Below are 19,731 nucleotides of genomic sequence, written 5' to 3'. Positions count from 1 at the left end.
GCCCGGCCCGGCTCGGCGGCGGCCCCGAACGCGGAAGGGAGGCGGCAGTTTGGGAACCCGGGCCGGTCGCGTGCCATGGCGGCGCCCGGCGCCTACCGGTGCATCGAGTGCAACGGGGAGGCGGCCGAGCTGTACCGGGACTACCGGCGCGGGGTGCTCCGTATCTCCATCTGCGTGAGTCGGGGCGGCGGTGGGCAGTGGGCGAGGGCGGACGGAAGGCAATGGAAGGGAGGGGAGGGGTGCACGTGGGAGGCTTCGGCGGCGGCGCGTGGGGGCGGCCTGGGCTGCACGTGCGCTGCCGCCCCTCGGAGCGCCCCCTGCTGGCGGCGCGCGCCCTGGGCCCGCTTCCTCAATCCGGGTGTCTTGGGAGGGAAGGCGCAGGGAGCGGGGCCCGGTCAGCCTGGAGAAGACACGACTGAGAGGGACCTTCATCAACGTGTATAAATACCTGATGGGAGGGTGCCCAGAGCCAGGCTCCTCTCGGTGGTGCCAAGCTGTAGGGCACGAGGCAGCGGGCAGAAGCTGATGCACAGGAAGCTCCACCTGGACATGAGGGAGAACTTCCATATGTTCAGGAAAGCATGCACTGGAACAGATTGCCCAGAGAGGTTGTGGAGTTTCCCTCACTGGAGACACTCAAGAACCGCCTGGATACAATCCTGTGCCATGTGCTGTCATGACCCTGCCTGAGAAGGGAGCTTGGACCAGAGCACCCACTGTGGTCCCTTCCAGTTGTATCCATTCTTTGATTCTGTTAGTTTGGCATCTGCCCTGCTTCCCAATGTCATTTACTCAGGTTGCTCAAGGGCACCTGCGTGGCAGCCTGTCCCTGCTGGCCTGTGTGCTGCTGTACAGGGCACTGCAGCGGATCTGCTGCCGCGTGTGCCAGGCCTGGATCGTGTTAAAGGGGGAACTGAGCATGGCTCCATGGCTGGACACAGCTCCATGCCCTTGGACACAGCTCTATGCCCATAGACCTAAATGTCAGGGTCTGAGCGATGATTATTCAAACGGACCTGTTTGACGGAAAGCTGAATATGAGTCAGCAGTGCCCTGGCAGCCAGGAGGGCCAACTTTGTCCTGGGGGCATCAGGCACAGCATCATCAGCTGGTCGAGGAAGGGGATTGTCCTGCTGTCAAGGTGGCCTCACCTTGAATATTGTGTGCAGTTTTGGGCACCACAAAATAAGGAAAATACTGAGCTATTGGAAAGCATCTAAAGGAAAGCAATAAAGATGGTGAAGATTCTGGGGAAGAAATCTCTTTGCAGTCTACAGCTCCCTCGTGAGGGGAAGAGGAGGGGCAGGCACTGATCTCTCTGGTGACCAATGACAGAACCCAAGGGAATGGCCTGAAGTTGTGTCAGGGGAAGTTTAGGTTGGATATTAAAAAAAGGGCTCTTCACCCAGAGGGTGGTTGGGCACTGGAACAGGCTCCCCAGGGAAGTGGTCGCAGCACTAAGGCACATTTGGACAACACTCAGGCACAGGGTGTCACTCTTGGGGATGGTCTTGTGCAGGACCAGGAGTCTGCCTGTGATGATGAGAGTCCCTTACAACTCAAGATATCCTATGATTCTATGAATGTATGTATGAGGACTTCTGTATTACTATCCAAAATGGCACCAGCATGCTCTAGGCTATTTACTGCTCTCCCTTCGCACTCTGCCTCTCACAGTTCTTTTTTTCAGAGTGTTTCACAATGTTAAAATAGCTATTTTCTCTGTTAGTGTCTCCTGTGGGGTTTTTTTTGCAGTGACAGCAAAAAACATTTACCTTTTTCATCAGTGTTTTCAAGTATTTCTAAAGTACTGTTTTCAACTTTTAATAAGGTTTATGTAGACTTGTCTCTAGTGTCTGTCTTTTTTTTCTACTTTTTTTGGTTGTGTGTAAAATTTGGATCACTTAGAAGACTGTATTTCAGTGTGGGGACAAAAATTGAATGGAGGGATCTGCAAATGCATCTTGACTAAGCCTTTGATTTTATCTGTGACTTTGTTTCACAACATCCTGTCTGCTCTCTCTAAAATTGAGGAAATCTGGTGCTTGAACCAGTTGTTGAATATTTTGTAAGGATTAGTTGTGTATCATTCGAACTTCCTTTGTGGTTGTTCCCCTGGTTTTGTAGCCCTTGGCATTTTGAGAATGCTGATAGAAGAGGCATTAATTTACAAATGATGAAGCTATAAACATAACATGACCAAAAAGCTTTGTATGAAATCTGTGATGAATTCCTTTACAACTTTATAATGTGGAGTCATTCAAACACTTCTTATATCAAAAGTAGAGATTGTAGGTGACCAGAGTTTTGTGACCACTTTACATGTGGAGAAATGTAAACTGGCCTAGCTCAGGTTGAAAGAGGTACGTGTTAGACTAAGCTTCTGTTATCAACAAGAACCTGTGAAAACAAGATATGTACAAATTACTAATGGTAATAAAAAGAGCTGGTTCACATGTTTGTCTTTTCCCCACCCAGCAGTCAGTTTAAATGGCTTCCTACTGTGCAGTGTAAACCAGCTGGAAATGTACACAAAAATCTCTGTAGACATTTCAAAAACTGGTGAGATGAGCAGTTTTCTTAGGTAAAAGACAAACCAAGTAATAGAGATTAATTTCTGCTTGCTTTAGACATGCACACTACAAGGAAAAATTGATTTTTAATTGCTTTTTGTGTGTTAGTGTAATGTGTCGTGCTTAGTAGTGGATATGATCTGCATCAGATTGTGGGTGGCCAAATCATGTTAAAATTCATCGTTGGCACATGATAAAAATGTGAATGGTTTTCTTTGGAGCTCTGTCATGTGGAGCTTCACACTAGTATTTGAAATCAAGGACAAGTTGGATACAGAAGAACAAGTATAAACCTTATGCCAACACCATATCATCAAATGATTTGGGTTGGAAGGGACCTTCAAGATCATCTAATTCTAACACCCCTGCCATGGACAGGGACATCTCCCACTAGACCAGGCTGCTCGAGGCCCCTTCATCTGGTCTTGAACTCTTCCAGGGAATGTGGCATCCACAGCTTCTCTGGGCAACCTGTGCCAGTGTCTCACCATCCTCATGGGAATTAATATCTCCCTAATATCTCATTTCACTCTACCCTCTTTCAGTTTGAAGCCATTCTCTCTTGTCCTATCATTACACGCCCTTGTGAAAATCCCCCTCCACATTTCTTGTAGTACCCCTTCAGGTACTGGAAAGCTGCTCTAAGGTCTTTCTGGAGCCTTCTCTTCTCCAGGCTGTATACCCCCAACTTTCTCACCCTGTCTTTATAGAAACATCCTCCAGCCCTTTGATCACCTTTGTGGCCCTCCTCTGGATTGATTTAGCACATATTGTAAATCCAGGTCATCAGTTATGCTCATTAATTTGGCAGTGGTAATCTCCAAGGCAAACTGGGAGCCAGTAGATGGCACCCATTCCTCTGAGTGTTCAACCAGCTGAGGACCAAAGATCCTGGTCTTCTGGGCATGTGGCATCCCACATAGAATCAAAGACTTAAGTCCCAATTGCTGTATTCATCACAACTGCCAAACTCAAACAAAGAGTAACAAATAGAGAAAAAGAAAGAGCAAAGAATCACACATTCATAGCAAATTGGAATCCTGTCTACCTTTCTTCATGCAAGTCCAGATCTGTAACATTTTTCACTTAATCCTGGCAGTCTGTTTCCTCTAGGTATGTTGTGGGTTATCATGGTTCAGTTCCAGTCCTAGTTGCTTGTTTGTGGTGTATGTCATATCATCTTTTAAGACTTTATCTCAATTTCTGGCTGCCCAGGAAGTGCTGAGAGTAGGAGCTCATGAGGAACAGGCAATATGAAGCACTAGAGTAAGAAACACATGAGCTCATGGTTTATAGTGTAGAAGAGAATGTTAAAGGATTGCCTGGATCAAAAGATTCCTTCAGTTGAACAGATATGAATTCAGCTTTGTCTGTGCATTGCAGGAAAGCAGCACTGTTTGTCTCCACCTACCAAGACCTCATGGTTTCTAATACAGCAATTCTTGTTTAACTTTTTCCTTTAAATCTGTAAGGATGGTTTTGTCACTGCACCAGCTTTCTGCAGGCATTCTACTCCATGCAGGCAAGGCTGTGCTCTGGCCAGAGACCTGAAAAGTTACTCAGTATCATGCTGTGAACAACAAAAAATAGTCAAGTACAGAATGTCACAAACTTTCATGGAGTAGCGTTATAAGAAGTTTGTCAGTATTATGAATCTTCCTGATGATGAATCTAACCTGAAAATAGTCAAAGCTTACAAGTCTTCACATCAAAATATATGAAGATCCCACTTATCAGTGTGAAATATCATTTATATCAGGTATGTGTAAAACTTACTGTTGTAGACCTCTAAAAACTTACAAAAAGCTAAAGGTATTTAAGGTCTGGAGTGAGATCAGACGCTGTGATCACTCAGCCTGAGAACAGTTTTGATCTGTCTCTGCAGTGAGAGCATTGAGTACTTGCTACTGCATTGTAGCACAAGAGAAAAAGTGAAAAGTTCATAGAAAGATTGTATAGTGATACTCTAAGTGAGGTCAGTGGACATCATCTAGATCTATGTTTTTTGTTAAAAAGCGCTTGTGTTTCATTCCCATTTTCAAGTAGTACCTGAAAATATTGACATGTTAAGGAAAAAACCCAACCAACAACCCAACATTTGTTCCATATGGTAAGTAAAATAAATTGCTTCAAAAAATTAGAAACAAGCAGAACATTGTCAAGATCATCACTGTTTTATATGACCTACAGACTTGGCCCAGTGCTAATTTAAAGTTATCCCTGATAAATTAATAAATCTGCATCTGAAAAGTCTGTGCTGTTCTCAGGATGACCCTGTCATTCAGCACCTTTTAGAACATTGTCTCAAGGTTGAAGAGGCTAGGTTCTCCCATCTTCTGTCTGTCCTACATTTATTTTTAGGATGTGTTTCACCTGATCTGGATGTGATTTTCATATGGAAGATTACATTTGAATGTCTAAGCAAAATACCACAATTTTGTATTCTGTTACTAATTTGTTGAAGAAAGGAATGAATTTTTTCCAGAGGCAAATACTAAAAGCTTCCATTAGGAAACATGAGTTTCAAGCCCACAATATTAGAGTACAACTTTGGAAATTCAGTCTGATGTTCCTTCAGTTTAGTTCCTGCAGCGTTTGTTATTGCTCTTAATATAATTAAAAGTTTCTTTGAACTCCATATGGTAATTTTAATGTGGGCAAGCATCAAAGACCTCACAAGTGTTACTATCCACTCTGGGAATAAATTTGCAATGGATACTGAAGAAACTAAAAAACCATTCCTCTATAAAACATAGAAGTTCAACATCCACACAGTACCATGAAGCTTGGGTTGGAAAGGTCATGTCTTTTGCTAAGAGCTCTGCCAAGTGACTAACTGGTACAAATTCCTCAAGTTCTGTAAATTCTTTTTAAATCTGTTTTGTTAATCAAGACCAGTTTCAGCAGAAGCCGAGCCCAGACCTCTGGTTTTGCACATTTATTCTTGCTCGAGATTCACATTTGGTGGATGAACTTTTTTCTCATCCTGCATATCCTTGCCTGTAAGGGTGGTCCTGTGGTGTAATGAAGAGCACTCTGGACTCGGAATCCCAAGGACCTGAGTTCCAGTCTCAGTGGGGACCGTCCCCTGGCAGTTGAATGCCTCCCTGCCATCCCATCCCGTCACATCTCGGATGCTCAGCAGGGTCAGCCCCGGTTAGTACCGAGTGCTGTGACAGTCCCGAGGACTTCCCTGTCACTGTCCAAGCTCGCTCGGCCGTGGCAGATGGACCTGAGGACTTAAAACGGTGGGGCCAGTTCTGCACACGCTGTGCCTCACCTAAAAAATCCACTGTGCAGGCTGGAAGGGCACACCCACGTGGGGAGAGCCCTGCCCAAACCTTGGTTTGCGAAGTCTGGCCATACATACATATCCTTGCCCGTGGAAGTGCTATTACAAGAGACAAGTGGACTGTTGCCCCTTAAAAACAACTTAAAGGCACTTAAAAAGAGATAATAAAATTCTGAGCAAATTCACCTCCTCAGGAAGACTTGTCCAATATGCTCTTTTTCAGCATGGTAACTGAGGAGTAGCAAGAGAGGGGGTGGGGGTGTGCAGGAATGTTGGGATTACCTCCGATGAAGGTGACATTTGGTGGTCACTTGGCAGCTCACGGGTCTGGTTTCAGCCCCAGTTTGTGAATGTACCAATGTTTTCCCTATTCCAAACATGAAGCGATTTTTGATAATTATTTTGAGATCCTTAAAACTTAATTGATCTGTAAACAATACAGCAAATCTTCACTGAATAGATTACGAACCAATTATTAAGAAGAGTTAGAAAAAATACTGTTCAGATAATATTGCTGCAATAATATTAATGGTGGGATGGGGGTGGGAATACATTCAGATAACCTGGAATACATTCTGCAAAACACAATGAATATAGAAAGAAATTAGCAAACTTTACTTATTCAGAAATAGAAGGAAGAGCATGCAAACATTTTAAAAATTTGATTTTCAATTGTATATATGTTGTTGTGTTTAAAAATAAAATATTAAAATCATTCCAGACCCTAACAAAGGGAAAGCAATTACTCATTGCAATATGGAGAGCTCAATGAGGATCCCCCTTGTGTTTTGTAATAGGAAAGCTGAATAGCCTGAGTAATGCACAGTTCATTTAGCTTTTCTGCAATTAAAAAATAATTGAAAAGCACTTTTATTGCAGCAAGGCAGAGAGACTGTAAATGCTTTGAATGCAAAGCATTTATGTGGTAAGGTAACGAATTTGTCAAGAGCACAAAGATCATCCTGGAAAATAAAGTATGCTAATTTTACATAACTATCTATTGACCAGCTCTACTGGAAAAAGATTCATATAGGAAAAAATTATAAAACAATAATTTGTTTTCTGAAAGGGGATGCATCTGAAACTGGGCTGTTCAGTTTTTCAGCCTATTATGACACTTAGTTGCATCCCTAAAAAAGAACCTACCCCCGAACGCAGCACAGCTAATTACATTTAAGGGGGCAGTTGGGATTAAGGGCACTCTCACAACAGGATGGCTTTGTGTTAATTTTCCCTGTGAACCTCTGTAAATGGACTTATGTTCATGTTGAAGCTATATAAATGTTAAAACTTGCTTTATAGGTAGTCCAGCAAAAAATTGTAGCTTCATTTTGTCAAACTAAAATGAGACTGTTTCACTGATGTTTCTAATGTCCAGAGACCTGCAAACCTATTCCTGCTGTGGTTTTCAGGATGAAGCTTGGACTCCAAAAAAGACATGTTCCTATATAATTTAGGAACTTTATCCTTCAGAGACAGTACGTATTTTCTCAAATATTTGTACATTGTATTGCATTGGGCATACATTTGTGAATGCTGTTTGCAAGTTGAGTATCTCTGGTGGACAAAGAGTTATGTCTTTTGAGTAGTGTTTATAAAAGGCTGATAAACATGCAGTTAGAATTAACATATTAGTACCTTTTTGGTCATATTAAATACAACTGAGATGTTAAAACATATGTTACTTTCCTTAAATGTTTTGGATTGGTTTGATCAAAAAGAATCTGATATACTACACTATGAAGAACGTGTTTGTACTACCTTTTGAAGATTTATCTTTTTAAAAAACTGCCTTTGTGAATGGTTTTTAAATTTTTTTGAAAGAAACTATGTAAATTTCTAAGTTATAAAAATGGAAGCTTTTTTTTTATAAAAATGGAAGCTTTTTTTATGAAACAATGGACAAGCACTGTCAAGTATTCCTAAATACTTGGTTAGTCAAACAGTTCCTAAAGTAATATCCATTTAAATTTATTAGCATATTGAAATACTTTCAACACCCCTTTTTAGGGGACCACAGTATCTATTGGGCTTTTGTGTGTCGCTATCAAACTCTTGTCAATTTTCTTAAATTTACAAATTCAGAAGATGTATAAATAGAATTTATGGTGTCAGGCTTGACTTTTCTGCAGCGTAATCTGAAAGTACCTTTTAGTCAAGGTGGTATCTGTTTTTTCAAGAAAAAATACTGGTTACTTCCTGTTTCTGATGTTAGTTACACATTTAAGTAAGAAATTGAAAAATGGTTAAAAGCATCGAGAAAACCAGTTGCTTCTATCCCTTTAGAACAGGTTATGCAAACTGAGGCATTTCTGCAAGAAAGCCCAGAGAAGACTGAAACATCTTGGGTTTGTTAGAGACATGCCTTTTTCATTCATGCTGCCCAGGCCATTGAGTACAGCTGTGCAGAGCTGCAACTGAGAATGGGACACAGGCACAAGTGTTCCAGTTCGCTCTGAACTGCCTGACCGAAATCTTAGAAGTAAATGTGCAAGCCATTCTCCATAGCTAAGCTGCTCGTACCAATCTTCTCTGAAGGTGTTAGTGATTATCAGTGTCCATAAAGTTCCATCACTTTAGATAAAACTATCCAGTTAAACCTATGTGTACTTAAACTGCATCAGCCCTGTTTGCCATTGATTTTGCTGAAGTCAGGCTCTAGTCACAGGTTTCATTCCCAGGCATTTGAAGTTAGTGTCCGATGTTGTTGGTACAGAAAAATCAAAGGTGAGCAATTCACTTCTACATAGACCCTGTGAGATTAAAGGCAGATATCAGCTGAGAAGCAGCCAGGCTGCAGCTGCTGCTGACCAGTAAAGGAGAAATCACTCCCTAGGAGCTCTCAGCAACTCTGCAGAAGTTTCTCATGAGAACTCCTCAGGTTTCCCTCAGGACACCGGAGATGTTCCTGAAAACAAGTCAGGATGATTTCACCAAAACACTGAAATTGTGAGGTATGGATTGTAACCAATTGGGATTTGTAGACTGATGGTGTGAGATTCAATTTAGCCAATTGAACGTAGCCTTAACCCTGTATAAACTGTGTGCTGTGTGTAATAAATGGCATTTGCTTGATCACATTGGTCTGGTATGTGGTGTCTTTATTCCTCCGCATTTTTAAATATTGTTTACTTTACAATGTTTTAGTAGTACAGTTGGAAAAATAAGCAAAAAAGGCCAAGTATGGAGAAAAGTTCATCCTAGAAGGCAAGTTAATTCTATAATATTCTAATGGTATAGCAACCATCACCTTCATCAGGTCCAATTAGTCTGTGGCAATGCATATGCCAGCCTTTCGCAGCAAACGTGGTTTATAGGTCTCACAAATCCCTGGATTTGTCACTGGTGGATATGCACAAAGGACTTTTTGTTCTTACAACTGAGACTCAGATAGAAATGAAGTAAATTAGGAATATAAAATACATTAAGAATAGGGCACTCATCTAGCTCTAGAAGACAGAAATACTAAATTAAACATGATTTTTACAGCTACAGAAGATTTCGTATTTAGCTGCGAGAAGCTGTGGGGCAGAAGGCACCACTATTTGTATATTCATTTCTAGCAGTCTCCTTATATATCTGGAGTACAATTTCTGTATCATTGGTTTTTCCTGGATGTTTGGTCTGATATACATTAATGGTCTAAAATTCATGTTAGCTGTCAGTGGAAATTTTTCGGTACCTCTTAAATGCATATTTTTTGATCAGTGTTCAATTGGGATCCTCTGATTGAAAATATTCTTTACTCAGATTTTTGATCCTGGTCAAAAAATATTCTGTTGTAGGAGAATTTGAGAGCTTAATAAATCTGGAGGTATGTAAGATGTCCTTCATATAACCTTTATGACACCCGTTGTGTTGAAGATTTATCTTATTTTGTATGGGTTTGTCCAGTGCTTGTATGAATAAACCTAATAGAAAAATTGAACTTTTCCCATGCTCCATCAACCCAGAGATTTGACGTATGTAAATTACAACCTATAAGAATATCTGTTGGTGATTTCCCAGTAGAAAGAAATGAAGCAGGACACTGCCTTTAATTAGAGGCAATTTCTTTTGCACTCTATTAAATCCTGTAGCTGTGGTCTTGTGTTAATTATGTCCTTTCTTCCATCTCATTCACTTTAATTTTAGACCTATCAAACTCTTGGTTAATTGAGTCAGGTTTTGAATTCATTATGTCCAACTTGTGTACTGTCGTACACAGTATTTTCTTTTTTAATTCAAATTTTTCCTTGAGTTGGACCAAGAAACACTGATTTGTGGTTGCAATATTTCATAGACACTGTTTAATTTATGAATTTTTGGATGTTTTTTCTTGATATAGATATTGGACTTTTGAACTAATTTGCTGGTGAAATTTTGCATTCTCAGATTCTTCAATAATAATTCTGTTAAATAGCAAGACAAAGTTAACTCTGGACACTGTCTTGGTTTTGGCTGATTTAATTTTATTCCTAGTAGCTGATCCAGTGCTGTTTCAGATTCAGTATGAGAATAATGTTAATAACACCCAGATGCATTAGTTCTTGCTTAGTAGTGCTTACCCCAAGTCAAGGACTTTTCAGTTTCCTGTGCTCTGCCAGCCAGCAGGTGCACAAGAAGCTGGGAGGGAGCATGGCTGGGACAGCTGATCCAAACTGGTCAAAGGGATACTCGGTACCATAGAGTGTCATGCCCAGTGTATGAACAAGGGGGGGCAGTCCCATGGTGTAAAGGAGAGCACTCTGGACTCTGAATCCCAAGGTCCTGAGTTCCAGTCTCAGTGGGGACCGTCCCCTGGCAGTTCAGTGCCTCCCTGCCATCCCATCCCATCAGATCTCAGAAGCTCAGCAGGGTCAGCCCCTGTTAGTACCGGGGGCTGTGACAGTCCCGAGGACTTCACTGTCACTGTCCAGGCTCGCTCGGCCGTGGCAGATGGACCTGAGGACTTAAACGGTGGGGCCAGTTCTGTGCACGCTGTGCCTCACCTAAAAAATCCACTGCGCAGGCTGGAAGGGCACACCCACGTGGGGAGAGCCCTGCCCAAATCTTGGTTTGCGAAGTCTGGCCATACATACATACACACATGAACAGGGGGGAGTTGGCTGGGAGGGACCGATCACTGCTCGGGGACGGGCTGGGCACTGATCAGTGGGTGGTGTATTGTGCAGCACTTGTTTCTCTTGGGTTTTAGCTCTATTCTTATCTACCATTTAATTACTATTATTATTATATTTTACTTTATTTCAATTATTAAACTGCTCTTATTCAAGCCCATGGCTTTTACCTTTTTCTGATCTCCTCCTCATTGCACTGGGGGAAAATTGAGCTGGCAGCTGCATGATACTTAGTTGTTTGTATGACAGATATAAGGAACCGATAAAATTGAAAAAACTTTTTCTTCTTTCCTGGGAGTTTGTCCGTAGGTGTGTGCTGTCCAATGCTGCATTTTTGACTGTTCCAGCATTTCAGAAAGCAGTGTTCATACATGTCTCTTCTGGCAGTGCACAGCCATGCACTTATTAAAATGGAAATAGAAATAATTTTTATGAGTGTTGCACTCTGAGCATAGTAGGTAATGCCCCAGAGAGCAGAATTAGCTGAGGACAGGTTGGAGGTTGGAACTGGAGGGTTGGCAGCAGGAGAAAGCTGACCTGCAGGCAAGTGCCCTTCTGCAAGTGCACATGTTTGAGCTGGAGGGGTTGCTGCTGCTCCTCACCTCTCTGCCAGAAGTTATTTCCCCCTCAGGTCTGCTAGATGAGCCTTTTGTAAGACTGTTAATTAACCCTGCTCATAGTTAGTATAACAACCTTTTGTTAGCCCTTCTCATTTAACTCGAGTCAAGGAGTGATTAGCCATGCAGGTAAGTCAATAAAGCAGCAGGAAGTTGATGACAAGCAGTTCCATGTTCTGGGTGAAACAGCCTCTCTAGTAGGCATGGCAGGAACCAGCAGATGTATTGGGAAATGTAATAGTCTAGTGTCCTACCACTGTTTAGGGGCAACTTCTGACTCTAGCTATAGCTGTGTATGAAAACTATGTTATCAGTATTCTGAATATATTGGTATTTGTTCAATGATGGGAGATCAAACATCCCTACAATTTAACAGGATGGAAGAACAATGCAATGACAATAAACATTTACTGTCATCTTGAAAGGAAGAAGAAGGTGGGATAGGAGGATAAAGCATCTCGGAAAAAAAAGGAAGAGATAGAAAAAATTGGTACTTTTTTGAAGGAAAATTAAAAACAACCCAAGCAAAATACCCAGTAGATGAGCCATGATCTGTTAACCTTTAACAGGATACTGGTGCACTTCTTGAGTCTTGGAAAGGTAGTTTGGTTTTTTGCATCTATGGAGCACAAAGTGATAACTAAGTCCATGCTTGCATAGTTTATTATCAGTGCTAATCTGAAGGCTGTAAAAATCAATAACATACCTCTATGTTTTATAAAGGAAGTCTGTGTCAACTATAATATCAAGGGAAAGGAAGCAATTTTTCTGGATGGATTAAAAAGGTATTGAAAATGAAGATTACATTAAGGAAAGACTAGTAAGAATTGAATAGCTACTTTGGATTTATGCAGTTGTGCTAAGATTAGATTCATAAACTCTTGCTTTCTATTTTTTTTCCCTAATTCTTGATATTTTTGACTTTCAGAAATCCTGCCAGAAACCTGTGGACAAATACATTGAGTATGATCCCGTTATCATCCTGATTAATGCTGTTTTATGTAAAGCACAAGCATACAGGCACATTCTTTTCAATACAAAGATAAATGTAAGTTGCTATGTCCCTACCTTGTAACTTTTTTGTTAAAAATATATTTCAATTTGCTAAGTTGATTGTAATAGTTATAAAATTTTAGAGATTGTTCTTCTCCCACCCTTCCACAGATTTCAGAAAGCTGAACCAGTTATATCATGAATAGAACACATGAAGTCTCAAGTTCCAGCTGTTACTGAGACAGTTGCTGTCTTCACAGTAGAGACACCACATTCCCAGCAAAAAGAGCAGCCATCTTACCAATTAAAGCGAAGGAATTGTATAGAACTGTTCATTCAGTTTTCTAAACCCTCTAATTTGTCTCACGTTAATTGATGTTAAAAGGATGATGTGCTAAATTACACTGTAAGAGAAAGATCTATTTTCAAATTAATTTCAAATTAAATTTCTGTTGGAAACAATTCTTTTTGAAATAAGCTATAGGAGTATAATGTACCATATTAACAATACTATGTCAATTAAACCTACTGTACTAATTTCTCATGAGATTCTTCCAGAGTAATTAACCATACCCTCAAAGCTGTAGCAAAAGATGATGGCTTTCACATCAAATGTTTTGATGCAGAGTTACATAGTCAACTTAGTTGGGCTGGCCAGGCTGGAGTGTAGGGGTGCAGTTTTCTGACACAATTGTATATTTTTACTGTAAGGATTGATTTCACAGGAGAAGGGAACTAATCTAGAGCAAACTATCCAAGCATAAGTGTGTGCTGTGTTCATGTTGAAGCCTCTTAGCCAGTCCAGTTTAAGCAATGTAGATAAACACACTTGCCTTGTCTTTTAAGCATAAATCTAACTATATATTTTTTATTAATTCAGTGCTTCTGGAGACTGGTAATGATGTTTTCTGTGAGGGTTCTGGAAGAACTGTTCTGTCTGTGGAAACTCCATCTATTCAAATAAATTGAGTTGAATTTTAAACTAGCTAAGCTTGTGCATGTATATGGAATTGGCATAACTCGCCTCTAATGGAAAAAGTAGAATCCATGCACAGAAATTGCATTTGTTAATTTAAATCTATATAAAATCAGAAGTCACCTCACACACACACTGATTTATAAGCTGTTTAATGTGGAAACATGCTCACTCTGGGCCCTCATGACATCATTTTTGCAGTCACGTCAGAGGACATTTTTAAGTTTTGTTTAGCTATATTGCTCCATTTATTTTTGGTAACTCACCCTTACATGAACTAAGAAATACTTTGATATCACTACACTATCAGTCTCTTCTAATGGTGATTGTCCTGGTGAACAAGAACAACAAGGCTATATAAACCAGTTTGCTGAATGGAATAGTTGCCTTTAAACTGGAATATTGGATAGTATAATTCTAGCTATGGCACAATTTTGGTTTTGCATTGCTAGCTGAAACAGCCTTCCCAATTTTAAAAAAGGATGGATCAGGCTTTAGAAACCACAGTTCTTTAGAAACCACAGTAATAGTCCTTCTTCTGTATGGAACTCTTCATGTAGTTTTCTACATGTTGTAAGTTGTCTATCATTTTAACTGATGTTAAAAAAAAGGATGATATGCTAAACTAGTGGTTCAACAGAAGTAGTTTTGCTTATATTCCCAAGAAAAGTAATACACCTTTGGAGCTTGTTCGTGTAGAGATGTTGAAATGTATTTCAATTTCATACTAATGCTTTAATTTATGCTGATTTAATACTAATGCTTTTATTCTTTGTTCATTTCCCAGATTCATGGGAAGCTCTGCATCTTTTGTTTGCTTTGTGAAGCTTATATCAGGTGGCTGCAGCTACAGGATTCAAGCCAAAATACAGATCCTGATGACTTAATCAGATATGCAAAGGAATGGGATTTCTATAGAATGTTTGGCATAGCTTCTTTAGGTAAGATTGATGGTATGCCCCTGTCTGCTTTATATGCATTGCAAAATTCATCAGTCTTTCAGGCCCATATTGCAAAAATACATGGCAGAATGGATGTCATGTCAAACCCAGTACAGTTACACGATTACACACATACTCTGTAATTTGCTTTCATTTAATGCAAATACTTGTTTTGATCCTGATTACAGTTCAGACTGGTATTATCAGCATTAGATATGAAAACAGTGAAAAGTGACAATATTCAGAAATCTTTGCCTGAATCCATTGGCACAGTTTGAAGACCAATGTAGAGGTCAGCTTTATTCCATATTTTATGTTGACTTCAAGGTTTATTAATCATTAAAGATGAACTTTATAAAAAAAAACAATTGAAAGAAGCTGTACCTGTTGTTTTGGGGGTTTTTTCAATAAATACACAAAAATACAGACCAGTGCCATCATCAGTCAAGGGTAAACACTTCTGTGCTCTAAGAAGGCTTGGGAAGATTTTTATGTTCATTAATATTTATTCTCATACTTTTTCAGGTGATAGCGTTTAATAAATCAAATTTGCAGATTAAAACTAGTATTTCTCTTACACATTCAGAGTTTAATTTAAATCATATACTGTCTAATGCTTCTCTAAGTAAGTTTTTATACCATGTCAGTAAAAGTGTTAAACTCATTTTTCAGTAGTAACTCCTCTATTACAGTTGTGAGAGTTTCTTTGACATCTGCATTAATTCCAGTGTAACACAGGGATATGATGTCAATAAAAGTCTAGTAGCTCAATAGTATTTTCACCTTAGTCTTCTTTCTCATGCTGGATGAAAAGGTGACCTTTTCCAAGAAGACAAGTATTGATTTTGTTTTACAGGCTGACTGTTGAAAAAAACACCAAACTTCTTTTGTTAAAAAGGAGAAGTGAAGAGGTCCTTATGCTTAACTTCCTGTGCTACATGGTATCAGAAATTACAAGTATGACAATCCTACAGAGAGAATTCTGTGATAGAATTATTCTGAATGCCATGATACTGAATTAGTTTAAATAAGTAACAGTAATATTTGCCTTTTAAAATCGACACAGGTGATGGAAGACATTCATGTTTGGCTGTGTCTTTTAAGTAGCAGTGGCTTAGTTGCATTTGGGACATGTCATTTTACTGAAAGTCATCCCAAATTGGACTTGATTTTGACACTTCATTCTTTCTTTCCTATTTCTCTTACTCCCTTTTAGAACAGACTTCATTTTTCATTGGCATTTTTATCACCTTATGGTGGATGACACCTGAGATGCTGAAAAGAAAGTCTGACTTCATTTTACTTCTCAAAGCACTGCTGTTGTCCACCTATGGAAAGCTTTTGCTAATTCCAGCTGTTATTTGGGAACACGACTACACGCCTTTGTGCCTTGCATTTATAAAAGTGTTTGTCTTGATATCAAACTCTCAGGCAATTAGAGGTACATTTTTGCGCTTTTTATTATTATGTGTTTAGAATGTGTGTGAGAGACTGCAGCTGTTACAGAGGGCATTATTATCGTTGCTATATTTTTAATAACAGATATGTGACTGATAGCTCTAGCTTAAAACTGTGTTATTTAGACTTTAATAGAAAGTGATTGAAACAAAAAACCTTATTAAAAAAGGAAGAAGCACATCTTACTATCATCTCTTTGTATATGCTGTACTATATCCATCAGATCCATAAGTTAGAATTTGACAGAACTCATCATGAATCATTGAAACATAAAATAGAATTCTTTGAGTTTCTGGAAAATCAAAATTTCATGTTAATTTTATGCATGGCTTTGGAATGCAGGCTTTTAATAGATCTGTGTGATTTCTTATACATGCAAATTAATATGAATTCTGACATAGTTTCTGTGACCTTAAATGGGACATGATAAATTTGTCTTGTTTTCTTCTGCAGTTACACTGAACTTGAACCGAATACTCCCTTGGTTTGCCATCTTCTTTGGATTAATTTTGGAAAATGGTGTGGTCTGCTTGTTCCAGAAAATGGGATTGGATGTTTGAACTGTTAGCCCAGATATGAAGCAATACCAACAACACCACAATGATCATTTTCTAAGAATGATCTGTGCCAGCAGCCTCCAAAGACCCTATTTTCATAATGATAAAGAAGGTGATAGACAACAAAAACTTGCAGTAGTGTTGAGTTTAGACAGTTTTAGGATGAGTTCAAATGAGAAACTTCAGAAGTTTGGCTCTTTACTGTGATGAGCCATAAAACTTCAGCCTTAGCTTTTTGATTTTCCCATAAAAATAGGAATGTGTCACTATACTAACAGTTTTACAAATCTGGCTGCAGTTATCACTGTAAGAAAAAAGGTACACTTAAAAAACCCAGCACTGCTACCAATCACTGCATTTTGGCATAAAGAAGAGGATGAGTTGTTCCCTTAAGAGGAAGGGAAGCAGTGGAAAGACGTAAAAGCCAAAATTTATATTTCTGCAGAACCAGATTTTCAAAGAAGAAAGTGAATGTGTGTGAACAGTTCATTAGAGAAAAGGCAAGTATTGAGCAGTAAAACTACAGCGGGAAAACCAAGCAGCATTCCCTGGAATGTTTATGCAACACTCCAAAATAATATCTAGTTCTAGAGTAATCTCTAGGAACTATAGTTTTAACTGGCTTGAAATTTTATGTGATCTCATAAATGCTGCTACTTTGTTCTGAAAGCTGAAAAGAGAGTGAAAGGACTCTGATCTCCAACATACATGGTTGTTTTGGGATACTGCTATTTCTGCATTTAATATTGTCACATCTCCCACAACCAGCCCTCATCTGGCAGCAGGTATAGCAGAAGCAGAAAGTGAAATATGAGGCTGTTCAGCAAGAGAGTAGTACTTTAAAAAACAAACAAATGAACAAACATGTTCAGGCCTAAATTAGTGAAGAAACATTTATAGAAGTTCTGCACCCTTTTCCTCAGCAAGCGAAGAGAGGGCTACATGGCCCACGAAGGAACTGGCAGAATCAGTTTTCCACAGGACAGTAATGAGGACAGTAATTGGGGCACAGACTCACTTCTTTGGTGCAAACCAGTTTCCATTACATTCCACCAATGTTTAATTCTCCTGTTTCAGTTCTGGAAGGCTGCACTATCCACAGGTATTACTTCCATTCTTCATTTTCCTCAGATGCCATCTCCTGTCTGTGTTTTGCAAAATGAATCAAAAAACATTTTCCAACACCTTCAAATTAATTCCCAACAGGTTTAGAGTAAGTCTAGATTATGACCACAGAAAACATCAAACATGTTTGTCTGATGCTTTGTAAGTTATTTGGTCAGAAAAAGCAAATGGTTGCTGATTCTGTTTTATTAGGTCAGAGATAGAAAGCACTTGTGTCATTTGTGTTACACTTTACAGCTTACTGAGCATGAAAGAGAAAGCAAAAACCCCCAACTGCAACCCTTTTAAGTATGGAAGACTCTTGATTTGATTGGTGATAAATTAATTTCCCCAAGTTTGAGTCTGTTTTGTCCATGACAGTAACTGGTGAGGGATCTCTCCCTGTCCTTACCGTGATCCATGAGCCTTTCCTTATTTTCTCTCCCCTGCCCAGCTGAGGAGGGGAACGACAGTGCGGCTTTGGTGGGCACCTGCCATCCAGACAGGGTCAACCCACCACAAATCGGTATGTCTCCAGAAAATGTACATGATTTCCACAGCTGATCCTGTTTTCTAATGATGTTTTTCTTAGGTTAGATATTTGTATCTTTTGGGTTTCATCATATGTCATGGTTAAACACAAAAGGGGTTTTTTTCAGACATTTGCTCTGGCTCTTGTTTCAGTCTAATGCTAAATGGAGCCTTCTGACATGTGAATAACCCAATTTATTACATGTAAATGTTACCTCATCATCAACAAAATTACAAATACAATGTATATAAATTTTATTTGAGGAGAGTTTTCTTAAAATAAACTTTATTTTGAATTTAAAAGAACTGATTTCAGGACATAAAATTTCAGATGTTCTATTCAAAAGACCTAGAAAGGACATGAACACATTCTAAAAGAAGAAATGGTTATCTGTTGTGTCACATATGCTGATAACTTATCACTTATGTTGTCAGGAGCCACCACTGACCTTATGCAACTTTGAGGTGGGAGAAGACAATTAAGAGCTACAGAACTGTGAAACCAAAGTGGGTGTGGTACAGGTTCTGAGTCTTCAGAGGTGTCATTAGTAATGTAGGACATTCAGCATTGCTTGGTAGTAGAGCTACTCATTTACCAGAACATGACAAATACACTAATATTTCATCACTCTAGGGGGAGCTTAAGGACACCCTCTGTGTGTAGGGGCAGGTGTACATGTGTGCATTTTTTATGCTTTTGGAAAAGTGTTCCATATGGTGCTTCAGAGAGAACCAAGGCTATTTTAAGGTCCTGCCTGTTTAAAACAGTCATATCTCTCTCACTTTTATTCTTTTTTTTTCCTTATGAGCTCACCATTTTTCCATAAACTTTTTGCAATGAAACAGTCATCTGTGCTGGAAGACGTATGACAAATTGCCTGCCCTTTCTAATTTCTTCAGTTGCTTCATTAACTCATGGGAAAGGATTTACTTCAGTTAAAAATACAGCAGCCTGCAAATGAACCCACATAAACTCTGAGTTTTCCTTGGAATCAAAGGGGATATCGTGGCCTATGGAGTAAATTCCAGAACTCTGTTGGATGAAATGCACAGAAGAACCAGTGATGTTACTGAGACTGGGGTTAAGCAATCATTTAGTGATTGCGCAGTGGGAGCTGGGAACTTCAACTGGGTCCATAGGTCATGTAACAAGGATTTAGAAACTAATGTATTCAAAATTGGAGAATTACAGTAAAAGCTAGGAAGCATTAAAGTCTGGCAGACACCTACAAAATTAAGGTAACTATAAAACTAAGGAGATAGAATCTGTAGAAGAACATGAAAGAAAACATGCACTATAGATGCATATGAGTGTATCATTAAACAGAGGTATGAACATCCTACTCCCAAATTTACAATGGATGAACATGAAGGAAGAATATTATTTATTTGTAGGCATTTTTGTAATAGTCTAGGTATTAACAATACATGCCAAAAAATGTCTTGTAAGAGTCAAGTCTACGGCTTTCCCTAGAAAAGGTATCAGTAAACTCATTACTTCAATGGTTTGCACTCCAGCCTTAAAAATACACTTTTATAAAGCAGAATTACCACTTCTACAGGGATAGGACTAGTCCCCACGAATAGGAA

At 39.4% G+C, this 19,731-nt stretch overlaps 1 protein-coding gene across 2 annotated transcripts; it reads left to right on the top strand.

Moving 5' to 3' along the window:
- The first annotated feature begins 22 nt into the window (after positions 1-22).
- ARV1 (ARV1 homolog, fatty acid homeostasis modulator) lies at positions 23-17,965 on the top strand. Of its 2 annotated transcripts, none has more exons than XM_071549513.1 (5): positions 23-174; positions 12,510-12,629; positions 14,338-14,491; positions 15,708-15,932; positions 16,403-17,965. In XM_071549513.1, exons 1-5 carry the CDS (start codon positions 76-78, stop codon positions 16,507-16,509), a joined length of 705 nt encoding a protein of 234 aa, XP_071405614.1. In that variant the 5' UTR covers positions 23-75; the 3' UTR covers positions 16,510-17,965. The 2 variants fall into 2 exon arrangements, with proteins under 2 accessions (XP_071405614.1, XP_071405615.1); XM_071549514.1 differs by lacking the exon at positions 23-174 and adding an exon at positions 12,016-12,181.
- Positions 17,966-19,731: the final 1,766 nt, after the last annotated feature.

This window comes from Pithys albifrons, chromosome 2, assembly GCF_047495875.1.
Source record: "Pithys albifrons albifrons isolate INPA30051 chromosome 2, PitAlb_v1, whole genome shotgun sequence".
Lineage (NCBI taxonomy): Eukaryota > Metazoa > Chordata > Aves > Passeriformes > Thamnophilidae > Pithys > Pithys albifrons.
This window is presented reverse-complemented; position numbering and strand designations above follow the sequence as displayed.

Bases quoted from the DNA above. Each gene is read 5' to 3' on its own strand.
- ARV1 (XM_071549513.1), top strand. From the start codon at position 76: ATGGCGGCGCCCGGCGCCTACCGGTGCATCGAGTGCAACGGGGAGGCG. The intron at 175-12,509 runs GTGAGTCGGGGC...TTTGACTTTCAG, and splicing joins TGCTCCGTATCTCCATCTGC to AAATCCTGCCAGAAACCTGT. The intron at 15,933-16,402 runs GTACATTTTTGC...TTTCTTCTGCAG, and splicing joins AAACTCTCAGGCAATTAGAG to TTACACTGAACTTGAACCGA.